At 54.8% G+C, this 18,105-nt stretch overlaps 1 protein-coding gene across 42 annotated transcripts in view; it reads right to left on the reverse strand.

The window, feature by feature from the left end:
* Window positions 1-18,105, reverse strand: part of ARSG (arylsulfatase G) — a 116,560-nt gene that overhangs the window by 23,005 nt on the left and 75,450 nt on the right. For all 42 annotated transcript variants that reach the window (XM_057714824.1, XM_057714807.1, XM_057714826.1 and 39 more), the window contains 2 exons: window positions 10,487-10,683; window positions 9,380-9,460 (listed from right to left, as the gene is read on the reverse strand). In XM_057714824.1, coding sequence (XP_057570807.1) covers window positions 9,380-9,460; window positions 10,487-10,683 — 278 coding nt within the window. The remainder of the gene's footprint in view (window positions 1-9,379; window positions 9,461-10,486; window positions 10,684-18,105) is intronic.

Raw genomic sequence — 18,105 nt, forward strand, 5'->3', positions numbered from 1 at the left:
CCGACGGAACCTCTGATGTCCCTGGCCCAGCACCCAACAACGGAAATTCTCCGCATTCTCGGAATGTTCTCATATCAGCTTTGGAGTCCCCCCAAGTGTGGAAGTAAGAAGCCAAACACAGAACAACAGTCTGTGAGGACCGTGTATGTTTAGGGGTGTGGGGCTCTCAGAACCAAGTGGAGCTGTCGGGGGTGAGTGGGAAACTCTTTGACTTGGCCCGAGATGTCTAAAATACCCTCTTCCCATCTGGAGCCCTGCTGCCCATCAATACCTAGAGCCCACTCCCAACTGTCCACGCGTGCAGAGCTCCGCCGGGCACTCCCACGTGGCCTGGGACCGTGTGACGGATGCTTCAGCCGCGGCGAAAGAGCAGAGAAGGAGCATCGCACATCGCACGTGCGGGAGCTCTGCGGGGAATCCCCACCCACCCACGAGGGGCGTGTCTACGGAAGCCTGGGGAATAGGGGGGAGAAAATATAGAGTCCGTTTATTTGCAAGTGCATGGAGCACGATATTCAGATGCACTTGCTTAGGCGTTCAGGCCAGATGCTAAGGAAAAGTGAAGGTTTCAATTCCAAGCAACAAGCCAGTGGTTCTGAGGGTCGACCAGCAGGCCCAGGCTGGGGGCTGGCGCTGCAGTTGGGCCGCAAGCACCAGAGTCTCCGTCTCCAGGGTGTTTCCAGAAGGGCAGGCTGGCCCCTCATTAATCAATCGCTAATTGGTCTTCACCACTAGGGGTTCTGCTCATTTGCCATAACCTTTTTGTTTTGTTCTTTTTCAGACGATTGACTTTCCTAATTCGTTTTCAGAGAAAAATATGTCAATGCGTTTGCCTTATTTCAGCAGAGAGGCGAGAGCTGGAGCGGTCAGGAGAAATTCGGCCAGTTAAAAAACATGTATACGTCAACAGAGTGGACCGTCACATGCAAAGATTCAGGAACTAGGACACAGAGAGGAAAAGTTTGGCGGGGGTGGGGGGGCCCCTTCCTATGTCGTCAAGACCGGCCAGCTAGTACCTGGCTGGACCTTGGGTTCTGGCTTTACCAGAAAGACACAATTATATATTCCAGCCATGCCTACAAGCCTTGTACTCGAAAGGAATTTATCTTAAACGAGTCCAGAGTATAGGTACGCAATTATAAAAAAATATACCCCCCCACAGCACGGACACCTTCTCACTCCAAATTCCAGTATCTCATTGGCACTGCTATCGGGGGACCAACTTTAAAAGATCCGACTAGCCTTCCTTGTGAGTCCCCAGGGTTGATGTCTGATAACCCAGCATCTGATTTTGAGAAACACCTAACAGTGTTTGTTGTGGTTTAGCTGCACCGGCAGACACGGAGACCCACGCTGGCCCTGGTTCCCCGATGCCCTTCAGTGATACCTGCTCCTACTAACGCAAACTCTTCCCGCGTGAAACACCACAAGAACATTGACAATACTTTCCCCTATTGATTGAGCCCTTCCTAAGCACCAAGTTAAGTGCACCTACGTGTAATGCTAAGTGCTACCCTGCGTTATCTCCCTTAATCCTTAGGACAACTTTGTGAACTAAGCCCTGTTATCCTCTTTTTTCAGATGAGGAAGTCGAAGCTCAGAGAGGTTAAGTAATTTGCCCAAGGTCACACAGCACAGACACAGTGGACTCAGAATTTAAATCCAAGTCTAACTACATAGCCAGCACCCTCAGCCATTAAACCTTCTAGGACCTTCTCGGGCAGAGGTTCCCACCCCTGAACGCATATCCGAATCACTAGGGGAGCTTTTAAGAAATACCCGTGCCAAGGTCCCTTTTGCAGAGATTGTCATTTAATGGGCCTGGGGTGGGGCCTGGGTACCAGCAACCTCGCCAAGCTCTCCTGGTGAGGTCACGCAGAGCTCGCCCGTTCCAGGCCGAGGGTGGAGAGAGCAAAGGGTAAAATCAGAAAGCGGACGCCAGGCGTTGCGAAACGAAATGTAGCTCCTGTGCTTTTTCACGACAGGTTGTATACGGCCCGCACCTTGACACCTGTACGCCGCGGGCGCCCACCTGTCACCCTCCAAGTTACAGTGAGAGAGAACAGTAGCCACCTAAGTCCAGGGAGGACAGTGTGCACTTTTTAATTTCCACAGCTATTTGTCAGTTGAGAGCAGGCTTCCTCCTCCGGTCAGCGGCACTGGCCACATCAAAGTGTCCGCTGCGTGTGGCTTGCTGTCGAGAAACGCACGTCGGCTGGTCACGAGGACGTGTTTCAGTCCACCTGCAGTTCGTCATGCCTCTAACGGAGGCAGCACCTCTTACTTAAAGCAATGAATATTTAGCCTCAGCAACCAAAATATAAACAGCAGCATGATTCATGAAATCGCTTACTTCTTCCTTCCTGGCTAGGGGAGAAAATGCCACTCCATGATGCACGCAGGAAAGCCCAGCCCGAGGGAGACTCACCACGACCTACACTTAGGCACAGGGGTCCTTCCCAGAAAGAGTGCTCCCCAAATGCCACGGTTCCCTGAGTCACCCAGGCCGTGTGGCTGACACGGAGGCTGGCAAACTTCCTAGTATGTGGCGCCACCGGAAGGACCCCAGAGATGCTGATTTAGTAAGTCTCGGGTGGGGTCTGATTCCAAGTCATTCTGACACCAGTCCCTGAGGACCAGAGGCTGAGAAATACCAGTAAGGTAAACAGGAGGACGCCTTCTCATCGTGAGGCCTTGGGCAGAATTCTCAACGTCCCTCCGTGTCCATCTCCACAGCCGCGAAGGGGGAGAATGACTGCACTGACCTCGTGGGATGGTGGAAAAGTTATGTAAAGTGATGTGTATAAAGTTCTAAGCAAGGGCCTTTGGTACAGTGCCTGCCCCAGAAGCACCCAATAAATGCCATCCAAAAAAAAAAAACCCAAACAAAACAAACACAAAACAAAACTACCTACAGATAGAAAGTAGCAGAAGTCGCAACCTGGCTACCCGTACACTGCATTCAGCCCCTGACAGTTTGGTTTGGCACAAATCGTATTTTTTTTTAAAACTAAATTTGAATGTCATCAGACAGAGCCTTCAGTCTGATTTACGGAATCCCTAATGTTGGCCACAGTGGACAAAAACAAACTTTTGTTCGTCTATAATACCTGCCTGGTCCCGCAAGGCATTTACACTTGTGACTCGGGTAGAAGAACACGCCTGTTCTGAGGAGCACACGTTCTACAACCTTCTAAAGAAGCAGGCTTTGTTTCTAAATATAAATCCGTGCCTTGCCCAGGATGCCCGGAGCACACACTCGTTTTCTAGAAGCACAGGGCAGCCAGGCCTCTGCTGGGGCCAAGGACTCCGGCTGGCCTGGGGTGGCATACGTGTGGGGACGGGGACATTCCGAGCCTGGTGGCCAGCGGCCCGGAAGGGGACGTCATTTGACTTCAGCTGGGGCCCCGTCAGCTAGCCCTGCCCCCCGCGGGGGCCGACAGCCCCGTCCCTTGCTCCCTCTCCCGCCTCCCACCCCTCTGCACCCCACCCTCTGCCCCAAACTGGACAGAAGGCCCAGGATGTAGAGCCCGCTTCCCAGCGGGAAATGTTACGTAACCACCTGATAGCATCGAGTTACAACCAAGGTCTCCCAGAAGCCCAGGATGCCAAATTCAACAGCATGTTTCCTCATCGCCGGGGGGGAGGAAGGAACAGTTCTGCTCTTCAAATAAAACAAGAAAAGATTTTCCAGACAGAGGAGCCGTCCGTTCGGGGACAAACAAGGTGTTGGTTCTGTCCGGGAGAGGAAATAGGTCTGGAGCGGGGAAGGGAGGGCCGGCTGCTGGGAGCCGGAGGGGGGCCGTGGGCTTGGGGTCAGCACGGCCGCACACCCCGGGCCCCCTTGCTCTGGGAGAAGGCCAGGCCGCTGTGGTGTGGCCCCTGCCCCCCGGTTCAGCCTCTCCTCACCCCTGCAGGGCGCCAGCCAAGCCCAGCGGCACATCCTCACTCCAGCACGGGATGAAAGGATGACTCCAGGAGACGCTGCCTCATCCCATCAGCTGAGCAAGGCAGCTGGGCCAGGAGAGGAAAGGGAAGACGAGGAGGTGGGGGGCCGGGGGGCTGGGAGCAGGGGAAGGCAGCGCGTGGCCTGACGTCCTGGGCCGGCTGCAGGGAGAAAGGAGCAGGGCTCTGGGTACTGTCTGTCCCGCTCCGTGGCGAAAACACTGACGGTCTTCTCGCTTTCATGGACCCTCGAGACTGGCCGCCTTTACAGCAGGATGCACACGTATCCCACCGACAAGGAACCTGTGCGAAGAAGAGCAGGTGGTCCAGAGGGACCCCCAGACTCTCCCCCATGACCCGCGCCCCCTGGCCACTCCCCTTCCACCTGGGGTTCGCGGAGTCCCCAGCAGCAGGCTGGGCAGTGAGGAGAGGTTGATGGGACGCTGATTTGGAGACCGAGGAAGGGGAAGTGTTGACCCCTCCACGAAGTGCGCCTTTTCTTCAGGACCTCCTGAGAAAAGGAAAAGGCTTCCAGATCCAGCCCCACCATAAATCCAAGTGCTGTGTCCCGTGGACGCCACATCCAGCCACACCATGGGTGCCAGGACTTGCCCCCAACAAAGGGCGCTTGTTGTCTTGACATGAAGGACATCCAGCCTCAGAGCACAGTTTCCCAAACCAGAACTCTTGGGATGTGATCCTTGTGTTGTTTAAGTTGCCGTGTCCTTCAGCGGGAACATCTTCCTCAGGGCCTTTCTTCCAATTCTTCTCTCTGTGGGGACCGCGCCCCCCCCCCCACCGGTCTGTTCCGGCTGGAAGTGAAGAGGTGGCGTCGTGTGGGGGGCAGTAGAGCCAGGCACCTCCAGCTGGCCCCCCACCGCCCCCACGGGGGAGGACACGGGGCGGGAAGGCCCAGGGGCCGCCGGGCACCAGGTCCTGAGCTAAGGCGAGTCTCTGGCCTCCGAAGCCCTCTGTCCGTCTCCCCACTCTGCCTCCTGTAGATTCAGGAAGGCTCAGACGGTCACAGGGCAAAGGAGATTCTCCTTGACAACCATGGGGGGGGCAACGGAGTCAGACAGGACTGTCCAGGCGCTGAGCCGTCCGTCAGTATGACCGGGGCGGGGGATAACAGCACGTGGGAGAGGAACAAGCCGGGTGGTGGGCAGACCACGCGGCCGCCCCCTCGGCGGCTGGCCCCCCGGGAAGCCCTCCCCCCTGCTCGGCCTCAGGCCCCCCACTCGGCCAACCAGGTAGCTGGAGTGCAGCTCACGGAGGCCTCCGACCCTCGCGTGTTTGGACGCGGGGAGGTTCCCGCAGAGCCTGTCACTCACTTCCCGTGTTTATCACCTCTGACTCAGTAGAGACGTGGCGTCCTGGCCCCTCTCCCTCCCGTCAGCCCCACAGACGTTCGCGAGGCCTCTTGGGACGGAGCCACGTGCCAGAGGAGGCGGGTGACGGGCGGCCGGTGCGTAAAGTGTGCGGGCATTTCTTTTAGGGGATGTAAGTTGGGGGGGGCTCAGTACCGGCGACAGCATGAGTCGGATGCATCCCGCACGATGACGCGACTCCCACACCACGGAAGGAAGGTGACAATAAGGGCAGGGACCCGCCCATCCTCTCACACAGATACGACATTCAAGACGGAGGAGAACAGTTTTTTCCTTGTGATGAGGACGCTTAGGATTTACTCTCCCAGCGTGTACCATGCGGCGAGGTTAACTGCACTTACCGTGGTGGACACGACACCCCTGACCTACTCATCTTATCCCTGGAAGGTTGTCCTCCTCGACCGCCTTCATCCAATCCCCCGCCCCCGCCCCCGGCCCCCATCTCCGGGAGCCACAGCTGTAACCTCTTTTTCCAGGAGTTTGTTTGTCTGTTTGTTTGTCTGGTTTTGAGGTATAGTTGACCTACGATACTATTTTAGTCCCTAGTGCACAGCATACTGATTTGATATTTTACACATTTCGAAATGCTCACCACGCTACGTCTAGTGACCACCTGTCCCCATAAAAAGGTATCACATAATTACCGACTATATTCTCCACACGGTGACTCACTCATTTTGTCACTGGAAGTGTGTCCCTCTTAATCTCCTGCACCTATTTCTCTCTTCTCCCCATCCTCCTCCCCTCTGACAAGCACCCGTTTGTTCTCTGTATCTATGACTCTGTTTCTATTTTGCTATGTTTGTTCATTTGTTTTCCTTCTTACCTTCTACGTGTAAGTGAAATCATGCAGTATTTGTCTTTCCCTGTCTGACTTCTCTTACTGAGCATAATACCCTCCAGGTCCATCCATGTTGTCACAAATGGCAAGATTTCATTCTTTTTTATGGTTGAGTAATATTGCATCACCTATCTATGCACATATACCACACCTTCTTTATCCACTCACCTGTTGATGGACACTTAGGTCACTTCCACATTTTAGCTACTGTAAATAGTGCTATTTTTAATTTGTGGAGGAACTTCCATACTGTGTTCCACAGTGGCTGCACCAGTTTACACTCCCACCAACAGTGCACAAGGGTTCCCTTTTCCCCACGTCCTGCCAGCACTTGTTACCCCAGAGTTTCTGATTCAGTAGGTCTGGGGTGAGGCCTTAGAATCTGCATTGCTAACAAGCTCTCAGGTGGTGCCGATGCTGTGGTCCTGGGACCACACCTGATAACCTCGGGTCCAGATCTGAGAGTTGCAGACTCGCGTGGTGCTGGATGTGCAGATCCCACACCGGTGGATCTCACAGCAGCCCCTGGACCAGCCGCATGGGCATCACCTAGGAGCTTGTTAGAAACGCAGCATCTCCATCACCACCCCAGACCTACTGGGTGCAGGATCCCCAGGGCCCGTCTACGCGTTCAAGTCTGAGACACACCACTCCAGACCGTCCTCCTTTAAAGCCAGGGGCTTTGTTAATCTGTGTGTCCCCAGCTCTGAGCACAGTCCCTGGCACATAGTAGGCACTGGACAAATAGAAGGAAAGAGAAGGAAGCGGTGATGGAAGGAGGATGTATTGCCCCGCTGATACGTGTGTACCTCATAAAGTTCTTCCCTCGAAGAATGGGGCCACGGTCCGCACCCACACACCCACAAGCCTAGTTCACTCTTTTAAAACTGTCTCCTAAGGGGGAGAAGAGAAAAGATAAGGCAGGTCCTCAGGACATCAGAGGTCATCTTCCTAGGAAACAGAAAGATCCCCACAGGGGAGCCACTTACTGACAGATTTTTATCCCCTCAACCTTGGTCTCCATGCCTTCAGGATTCTTACCCTTGAGAGCAAAAATGATTGCAGGCTCTTCTAACTGAGCACTGAAGACAGCAGCCTGGCCCGAGGGTACCCAGGCACAAAGAGGAGGAATTTTCATCAGCGGATACAAAAAAAAAACCACTCCCAGTTGGCACTGTATTTCTCCAGGCTGTGGCTGCGGCCACTGGACATACTTCCACCACTTTCGGTCCTGGCATCTTTTCCTGGTCCAGCTCTCCAGGAACCAGAGCTAAATCACAGCGCTCTTGAACTGGACCGGCCAAAGACGTGCACGCACAGGGCAACGCCAACACCCAGAGGGATGAAGTCGTCTGGTCACTGCAGCCTGGGGGAGGCAGCACCCAGCGTTCCTGACTCCCCACGCGCATGTCCAGACAAGAGATGCGGCCGCGGCCCCAGCAGCCACTCACCTATAACGTTCTCAAGGGATCTGATCCAAGGAACTCCAGGTTAAAGCTCTTCCTTCTCACCCCCAGCCTGGGACACGTGAAAATTCCAGCTTCTAGGTAATGACACATGTTCTGCTAGACTAACGTCAGAGGGAATTTGTGTCCTCCGACCTGGACACAGCTGGGGCCACAGGTCAGGAGCCAGCTGGACAGCAGGGAAAACCCAGCCCCAGGGGATAATCTTGCCAAGCTCACTTCTGAATCCCTCGGATACAAGTACCTTCTTAAATTTTAATTTTAATTTTATTTTAACTTTGTAATCTCTTTTTTTTGGACTTCCCTGGTGGCACAGTGGTTAAGAATCCACCTGCCAACGCAGGGGACACAGATTCGATTCCTGATCCGGGAAGATCCCATATGCTTCGGAGCAACTGAGCCCGTGCACCACAACTACTGAGCCCATGAGCCGCAACTACCGAAGCCTGTGTGCCTAGAGCCTATACTCTGTGAGAAGAGAAGCCACTGCACTGAGAAGCCCACACACCACAACAAAAGGTAGCCCCTGCTCACCACAGCTAGAGAAAGCCCATGAAGCAACGAAGACCCAACACAGACAAAAAAAAAAAATGGTATTATAAAATAATACCAATTCATGGTAAAATAAATAAATAAACAAAGGGGAAAACTACACCTCCCCCCCCTCCATGCAGAGGTAATCACTGCTAATGTTTTGTTACCTATTGTTGCCTTTCTCAAGATTTTTCCGAGAATACACATACTTAGTTTTATACAATAACTGTGAGCTGCTTTACTCAATGGAAAGTGCTTAATGTAACTGTTTCCAGGCCCATCACATGCACCATTTTCAGTGGTTCCTTAGTGTTTCTTTAAATGCACGCATCATAATTTCTTTGCACACTCCTCTCTTGCTGGACACTTGCGTGATGTCTAACTATTTTTCTCAAAAATAAAGCAAACCTACTGCAACGAGCATTCTTTTACATACATCTCTGTGCACTTGGCCCATTATTTCTTGAGGACAAATTCTTTCAAGGAGGAATGAACGCATCACCGGGCATGCATGTTTTTCAGGACTTTGGTCCATACTGCCAAATTGTCCCCTTCGGAGAGGGAGGTCCTTCCCAGCAGGTGGGCGCAGGATGTTTAAATAAAGAGAGGCAGTATGGTGTCATGGGAAGATTACCAGCTTTAACTTGGTAGCAAGCCTGGCTCTGTCCTCCAAAGCTGTGCGGCTCTAGGCAAGTTAGTTGGCCTCTCTGAGCCTCTCTCGTTCTTCAGCTGTAACTGGAGTTACTACTACCTGTCCTTCACTAAGGTTGAGAGATACTACATATAGAGACCTTGCAGAGCTGTGCACTAAATATTTCTTGAATGAATGAAATAAATTAATGGTTGGATGGATGGAGGGATGACTTTTTAGAAAAAGGAAAGAAAAGAAAGGGAGGAGGAAGAGCAAGGGTGTCGGGATAAAAGTAAAGGCAGAGCATGTTTGTTGAAAGGGTCACGGACGGGCCTGTCAGGGAGAGGGCTGATGCCCTGGGAGAAAAGGAAGGGGACGATCCGGGCTGAACGCGAACTTTCTCCGCCCCAAACTGTCTCTTTCCTGGAGCTGGCGGCTGTGAGCAATCTGCCCCTATTTCACAACGATGCCCCAAGGCCTGGATATAAACCCGTCCTCCCAGAGGCCGAATCCTACGCCCCGGCCAGGGCTCCGCACCCGCAGTGAGGTGCCCCAACCCAGCGGCACCCCCTACCTTGACGCGTCTGCCACGATCCGGTGAAGGGCCCCACGCTCCCTGCTAGCTCGCACTTCTGAGCCCACGGGCCGTTGTCTCCTAGAAACCAAAAGAAGCAACACGCAGCCGTCAACAGGCGGCAGGATGCTCGTCCAATCCTCTCCCTCTGGCCCCACGTCCCTGTGGACAGCAGGGGACTGCAGAGACGAAGGACCATGTGTGAACACAAACACCACTCCTGCCCTTGAAGAGCGACCTTCCGGAGGGGGCTTGCGTCCGACGGGCTTTCAGAGAGGTGCACCGCCCCTGCCCCGAGCTCGCCCCACGCTCAGGCTCGTGCCTTCGGACATGGGCTCAGCTATCCCATCACCACTGTCTTCAGCTCAGCAACTCTTTTTTTTTCTTTTTTGGCTGCACAGCATGTGGGATCTTAGTTCCCCAACCAGGGATTGAACCTGTGCCCCCTGCACTGGGCGCTCGGAGCGCTAACCACTGTGCAGCCAGAGAAGCCCCAGCAACTCTTTCCCGAGCCCTGTGATGCACTCAGTGCTCCACGTCACCTCCTGACCCTGCAACCTGCTGTGGAACAGAGTCAACTGTTAGCTCGATTCTGCCCAGGAGGAAGGCGAGGTTAAAGTAACTTTCCCAACAGCAGAGATTCAAACACAGGTGTCCACCGCCCTCGCTCCAGACAGGGGCCCGAGACCCGCGATGCCTGCGTGGGCCCTTTAAACAGCTCCCTGGTCCAGCGCCACTCAGCCAGATGTGACCTGGTGACAACCTTGAAGAGGGACTCTTAGAACTGCCCAAGGATTACGCAGGTTCACAATGTCAAAGTCACTCATAAACAATTAAGAGCAATACCCAGACGGCCCTGACCGACACTCAAGGGGCCAGCAGGGTACCTGCTCTCTCTGTGCAAGCCTTTCCAGCGGCATAGCCTTGCTGGCCTCAACGGTCAGGTGCTCAGCCTGCAGGCCAACGGACACTAGCAGGGCCCCAAGTTCAAGGCAAGCCCCCTGCCCCATTGAAGAGGGTCACCCACCCAGACTCTGCTCTTCTGGGAGGCGTGTGCAGGGTTATCCATTAGATCCGAGTGAGGCTGGCTGGGTTTCACTACTTTACCTGTAAACCAGAGGAATGTGTTGTTTTCAGCTATGAGGTCAACTTTGTCCTTGATCTGGCCCACGAGGCTGTCCATCTCCCGGAGGCCTGCGCTGTACAGCCTTCGACCCCCGGCTTCTGCTGCCAGCGGGCTCCCGGACAAGGGCACGTGCATGTGGGCCAGCGCTACGTACAGCAGGAAGGGTCTCGCGCTGGCGCTGCAACGAGAGAGGTCGGAGGTGACTCTCCAGAAGGGTCCCGTGGCCTCAGAGAAGACCCCAGGAGCCCCTCTGCCCATGTGCTCAGGAGGTATGCATCTGTCTACAGCCTACAAGGCAGTGGGGAGATAACCTGGTTAACTAGTTAGAGACTGAGAGTAGTTGGAATAATTGTTACTGCTGAGCTCTTATTAAACATGACCCGTGTTGTCAAGTTCATCCTCCTAAGAACCCCCGAGCTCGTGCTCCGAAGGAAGCATCAGAGGCTCAGGAAGACTGAGGGACTTACCCAAGCCTAGTAAGTGACTGAGTCTGGGTTTAAGCTCAGGTCTGGCTGAGAGCAGAGCCCTGGCTCTTAGCGGCTCCATTCTAACGTCCGATGTGAACGTATTTTTATCTGCCCTCCCACAGCATCCAGGCCATGGTGTCCACTCCCAGCCTCGGCCCTCCCCAGCGGACGGATGGATGGATGGCTCGAGCTGACCACAGGGAATTCCAAGGACGTAGCCGGGAATGTCTAGATCAAGGTCCAGGGAGAGGCCACCCCTGCTCTGATCCTGCAGGTTCCCCAGGGAGGCCTCTGCTTCCTGCCTGCCCCCCACCTGCATTCCCGGGCCAGGGGCAGGGGCGAGGGCAGCAGCAGGGACCCCCGTGGAGCCCCTTCCCACAGCCCACACCTACACGGGTCTTTCAGAGCACACTGCAAGGGTCAGGAGAGACCTCAGGCAAGTTCACAGGGTGGTGACAGAAGCGTGGCTCTCTTTACACCAGGTGGCCCGGACGCTTGACTTTCAGACCAGCCTGAGCGTTCCTGGCTCACCCCGAATCACAGCACCCCACGTCAGGTTCCCCGAGTTCCCCAGCCTCTGCCCTTCATCAAACCTCGCCCTGGAGACCCCCCTGCATCCCGACTCCCAGGGTCCCCTGGTGGGGACGGTGCTGCACGCAGCTCTCTTTGAAGGATAGAAAACCCAGGATGCCCGTCCCAGACGGGGGCCTCTCCTTCCCCGTTTTAATCAACAATTTCTCTGCAACATGTCTAGAGTTTCTCTGTCCCATGCCGTGGCCGCAAGTCATGTGTGGCTACTTCGATTTCAACTCATGAAAATGAAATAAAACAAAGAATCCAGTGTCTCCCGTGCTACACCATGGATGGGGCGTGAATACATTATGTTCAGTGAAACCAGCCAGTCCCAAAGGATACGTGTGGTAAGATTCCCCTTAGAGGAGGCACTTGGGGTGGCCAGGCTCATGGAGACAGAAGGTAGGATGGTAGGGCCAGGGGCTGCGGAGCAGGGAAGATGGGGAGCTGGCGTTGAATGGGGGCCGAGTTTCAGTTTGGGAAGATGAAAAAGTTCTAGAGATGGGTGCTGGGAATGTGAATGGACTTAAAACCACAGAACTGTGCACTTAAAAAGGGAAATTTAAAAAAAAATTTAATTGAAGTATAGTTGATTTACAAAGTTGTGTTCGTTTCAGGGGTACAGCTAAGTGATTCCGTTATGCATATATATATACACTGAAAAGGAAAAGTTTACGGTTTGTACATTTTACACTGTCATTTATCTATCTCTCTATATCTATCACCTATCTATCTATCTACCTATCTATCTATCTATCTACCTACCTACCTATCTCTATGTCTCTCTCTCTCCCTGTCTGTCTGTCTGGCATCTCAGTTGCCTTAGCCACACTTCCAGCGCTCAGGCCAGGGGCTACCACTGTGGACAGCACAGAGAGAACACGGTCATCCTTGCATTGGGCCCTACTGGATGGCGCTGACTTAGACTGTCTGTTGCCTGATCTCCCAAAGACAATCATGGACAGTTGTGTGGGTTGTGCACAATTTCAGCACGAGGGACGTCCTGCTGAGAGCGTGAACGGGAGCTCAACTCCAGCCCACAATCCTCTGGCGGCGCTGGGCACTCGGGCACAGCTCAGCGCCCACTCAGCGGGGACGCCGCACCCTAAGGTGCAGGTGGGCGCCGTGCGGCAGCGGCAGGCTGGCTTGGAGCTGGCTCAGATGTCGGGAATTTTGCAAGTCAGCTGTTAAACATGGCGCCATTAAAAATTAAATGAAATCAACTTACCATTAAATAAATGCTGTTAAAAACAAAGGTTGGGGAGGGCGGGATTGGGAGACTGGGACTGACATCTACACACCACCACCCATAAAACAGGTAACTAGTACGGACCCACTGCGTGACCTGGATGGGAAGGAAATTCACAAAAGGGGGAATATGTGTAGCTGAGTCACTTTGCTGTACACCTGAAACTAACACAACACTGTAAAGCCACTACACGCCAATATAAAATTTTTAAAAAATAAAATAAAAAAATAAAAACAAAGGTAATAAACGCGCGCGGGTTTATATCCTCGTTATTCTACTACATCTTACGGTTCTCTGGGCCCTGGCGGTTATTTTGCGGCCACTGACGGTGCGATGAGGCGCCACCGCACGTCTGTCCCCGACCCCACCGTCAGCGGCCCCTCCCGGGCGCCTGGAACTCAGCCACGGTGAGAGTATTTGCGCCACAGAAAGGGGCAAATCCGAGCTCTCGTCCTGAGTGCTGGTTGTTCAACACGTATCAGCTCCTCTCCGCCTGTGGGCTGGGGGCGGGGTCCCATCACCCACCCTCCCCCGCCCGCATCCTCCTCCTCCAAACTCCCTCCGTTCTCAAAACGCTGTCGGCGCCCCGGGCTGTGAACATGAGGGAAGACGGGCCCTGCGGACCTGCGTCCCTCCGAATCCCTGGAATTGCAGCTCCCGGCTGCGTCACCCCGGGCACGTCTCTTAACCTCTGTGGTCTCCGCAAGGGGGACGGCTACGCCTCCCAGGAACCTCTGATGATTAACCGCCCGTGGGAAGCATTTCATAAACAGCAGCTTTTCCTTAATGAGTGTGAATAATACGAGCCTGCAGTAGGAAGGACTCACGGTACCCCCGGGCAGAGGGGCACCTCTCTCCCTGCATCCTGACGCCACGCTGGAACTCAGAAAGACGGCATCTCGCAGAAACCACACAAACGAGCTCCCTGGGGGGGGCATCTATCCCCCCAGCCGCCCCTTCACTTTGCGCCTGTGCTGAATGGGACACACAGCGTGGAGGAGGGGGAGTCCTCTGGCGGCCTGATGGTTAAGGTTCGGGGCTTTCACTTCCGTGGCCCGGGTTCAGTCTGATGAATGGAATATTTATAAATGGAATATTTCCTGCCGTATCAATAAACAAGGGATGTCACCGTCATCAAGGACTGTCAGCCTTGCTGAAAAGAACACCTGCCATCAGACTGCACGTCACTCCCTGTGGGGGGCCCTGAGGACACTCAGGATGTGAAAATGCAGGCCCCAGAGAGCTGAGGTGCAGATCAAAGGACGGATTTCAGGGAGCCCAGAGCCTGCATCTTCCCACACACAGGACAGCGCTAAATTCCTTAACTTGAGATGTCTGGTTTCCTTTAATTAACCATAATCTCTTGACATTCCTGACTACCTGTCCTTTGTTGCAAAACCCCTATAGGCCCTGGCTCCTCCCCTCGCCTCCTGGGAGCGGTTTCTCAGGGCTCTCTGAGAGGCGGCCTCCCGGGCTGCCGTCCTCATTTTGCCCCAAAGAAAACTTAACTCGCAACTCTCCCATTGTGCATATATTTTTTTAAGTCAACAAATCCGTGGTTGGGGAACTGAGATCCCACAAGCCACCCAGCGTGGCCAAAAAAAAAAAAAAAAAAAAGAGTGGAGGAGACTTGGTGCTTAAAAAAAAAGAAAAGGCCAATTATAAGGCAGTACGATTTCATTTTTATTTAAATATCGATGTGTGTGTGTGTTTATTCACCAGCACAGGAGGCTAGAAGCACACGCTCAGATCCAACAAAAGGGGTTAAGACAGCAGAGGCAGTAAGATGCCGGAGGGAACATTCCAGCAGAGCGGAGGGTGGGGCAGGCGTGGAGATGCACCACGATTAAGGGCCCGGGGAGCCAGGTCTGGAGAAACCGCCTGACCCGGGAGAGAAAACACACGTGAGGGGCACCCCCCTCAGGAAATGTCCCCCGTGGGCTCCCGGCTGGAGAGCCAGGCCTGGAGGCGGCTGCGGGGCCGCCCTCGAGCCGGGAGGCGGGGCTCCTGCCCGCTGCTGCCCGGCCCCCTTGGCTCGCCCTGCAGCGCCCCTGGGGGCTGACGGTCCAGGGATCTCTCCGGAACGCATCGCTGCAGCCCCCCACATCTCACCTCTGGGCCTCGGTGTTACCGAGAACCTTCCGGAACCCAGACGGGACCTGGCAGTTCCCTGTTCAGAAGCCCACGGGGCTCCATGAGCCTGCGGGCAGTGCAAAGCCCGCAGCCCCGCATCCGCATCCCGGCCTTCCCCACCCTGCCGTCCTTCCCGCTCGAGGCTCGCTCCCCCGGCCACCTCGCCTCCTCCTGTGCTGCTCACTCCTCCCCCAGAACGACCCTGCCTGGTATCTCGCCTGCAAACACTCACTCCATTAATCCATCGAGATCCAGCTCAAAGCCATCACGACCCCCCAGGCTCCGGCCCAGAAGTGGCTTCCTGCTCCCTGGCCCCCTGGGTCCCTCCCCTGCACACCTGGTCGGTACTCATCACGCAACCCACATGGAAGGCAGCTATGAACATCATCTGTTTCCCCACGAGCCTGGGAGATGCTCCAAGGCTGAGACCATCTGATCCAGGTGTGTATTCCCAGCACCGCACCCGCACACCTCTGGGGCCAGATCAAGTACCTCTCTCATTTCCTCGCTCACCGCATGAGTATCTGTGAAGCGCTAACTCTAGGCCCCGGCACCGCGGGGAGACCTGCGAACACAGACGCATGACGTCCACCTTCTGGGAGCGCCACATCCGATCGGACACAGGAGAGAGAGAGACGCAACTAAGAAGTGAATCCGGTCATCGTGACGCGCGCGTAACAGCAGGAGAGATGGAGGAGAGATCCAGGCTGCTGGGCAAGGGTGGAACCCGGGACCCGAGCTGGGTGTGGGGTGAGGGCAGAGGGGACAGACCTCTGAGACCGTGTGGCCCGGAGGACGGGGGGCTCCCGGGGGGACAGGGCGTGGTTGCCCTGCAAGCAGACAGAACAGCAGAGGGAGAGGCTGCAGGAGGAGGACGCTGGTCCCACTGCCCCGCGGTGCCCCGGTCGTTCGTGTCCTCGCCTGTCATTCATCGGGACAAACAGGGGAAAGAAGAGAGAACGGTCCTCAGCCCTGACGTGGGTGGCCGCTGGTGGGCGTCAGGCGGGAGGTGCGTGAGGATGGCCACGAGGAGGGCAGGAGGCTTGGACTGGGGGTGGGGCTGCAGCGATGCAGGCGAAGGGCCGGGCAGGGGGAAGGAGGAACGCAAGCCCTTGACTTCCAGGCTCCAGCCCAGGAAGGCTGGGGCCGCTCTGTCCTCCGTGCCTCTCCGGGAGTGAGGAATTCCCCAGGACGTGGACCACATCACTCCGAATTCAAGCGCCCTCAGCTACTCCTCACCCCGCCCCACCCTCAACACGCTCAGGCCGTCAAGTCCTGTATTCCCAACTTGGGTTCAGGGCACCGTCCCAGACCCCGCAGCGCGCAGAGGACCAACCATCTCCATGACCTGGGACCTGGGAGCCCAGGCCATCAGCTCCCTCCTTTTTTTTTTTTTTTTTTGTCAATTCGGAGCTTTGCCTGCTGTTTAAAAAAACCCGAATCAAGAATTAGCTTTCAGGACAAAGACAAATAACAGATGATACCACCTGTCTGCGGAACCTCAGATACAGCACAAATGAACCGACGATGAAACAGAAACAGACTCGGGGACCTAGAGAACAGACTTGTGGTTGCTGGGGGCGGGGGGCGGGGGGAGGAGGGGGGATGGACTGAAAGTTTGGGGTTACAAGGTCCTGCTGTAGAGCACAGGGAACTATATTCAATATCCTGTGGTAAACCATAATGGAAAAGAATATGAAAAAGATGTGTTTATGTGTGTAATGGAGTCACTTTGCTGTACAGCAGAAAGTAACACAACCCTGGAAATCAACTTCAATTAAAAAAAAATTTTTTTTAAAGAACCAGCCTTCAGCATCACGGCTAGGCTAGAGGGTCTAAATTCTAGAGAAGATCCAAGGAAAAAGGTTCAAAGAAGGGCCTCTTGCTGAGCAGGGGCAAGAAACCACACTCCAGGGACGCCCAGTACTTTTGACAAACACGTCCAGGCGGGGTCGGGGGCCACAGAGGAGAACAGAGCACAGATCTGGGGCCTTTTCTGCTGACACGTCAAAAATCACGGATGAATGGGCAAGTCAAATCCTAAAGAAATCGGCATGCCTGAGGACTCTGCTGTCAAGTTAGAAGCCAACGGGATCCATGTGACTTTTCACTTAATAACTAAATAAACTAGCAAACTCTTCACCTCTTTTCCCATGATGAGTTTGTTCGCTGATTTGTCTGTCTTTTAACTGGTTAATTAACCGGTTGGAACAGCACCACGTCCTCTTCCCGGCGTTAATCAGTCCCCAGCCGGCGGCCACCCACACCGCCCCTTGAGCACACGGTGCTTTCACTGCAAAAGCAGGGGTGGGCCGTCCCCGCCAGCCAGGGGCTGTCCATGGGTTCCACCCCCGGTCCGGGAACGAAGCTCCCCGCACGCTGCATGGCGTGGCCTAAGAAAAAGCGTGGGCGATCTTGGAAGAAAGATGCACCAGTGCACACGAGAGAGGCGGCGGGTGGGGTGACTGTGTGTGCACGTGTGTGTCTGGGCTTGCACTCCGCGGCCTGAGTACGTGCACCCCAAGGTCCGTGTGCACTCTCCGGGAGCTGACTGTGGCCTCACGCAGTCTACTCTCCGCTGACCTGACAGCAGCCCCCACACACAGCCAGCCTTCTACAGACCTGCTGTGGTCTGGTTCTGGGGGTTCTCTTTTTGTTATTTTTAATTAGTGGTTGCTAACAGTTAGAGGTCAGGAGCTGTCCCAAGGGCCAGGTAGCCTGTCTTTCTTGAGCAACGGAAAGGCCCCCAAGCCCGGCTTCCGTTGCCACAAAGCAGCGGCAGGCAGCCTTCGACGCGACACGTGCTTCCAAGTTCACCGCAGGCCGCACCACTCCCCACTGCCTCACAGTCAGCCCGCTCCCCACTTTAGGTTACCTGGGCCCTGAGATGCTGGACCTCTGTGTGTTATACTGAATACTGGCCCCCATGGACACTCAGGGTCTAATCCCTGGAATCTTGGTGTGTTACCTTATATGGCAAAGGGCACTTTGCAGATGTGATTAAGTTAAGGATCTTGGGAGAGGGGGATTATCTTGGACTAACCTAGCAGACCCTAAATGTAATCACAAATGTCCTTATGAGAGGGAGGCAGAGGGAGACTTGACTACAGAAGAGGAGAAGGCCAGAGAACCCTAGTAGAGGTCGAGATTCGAACGACGCGGCCAAGGACGTCCCTGG

Source organism: Hippopotamus amphibius, chromosome 17 (assembly GCF_030028045.1).
Source record: "Hippopotamus amphibius kiboko isolate mHipAmp2 chromosome 17, mHipAmp2.hap2, whole genome shotgun sequence".
Taxonomy (NCBI): domain Eukaryota; kingdom Metazoa; phylum Chordata; class Mammalia; order Artiodactyla; family Hippopotamidae; genus Hippopotamus; species Hippopotamus amphibius.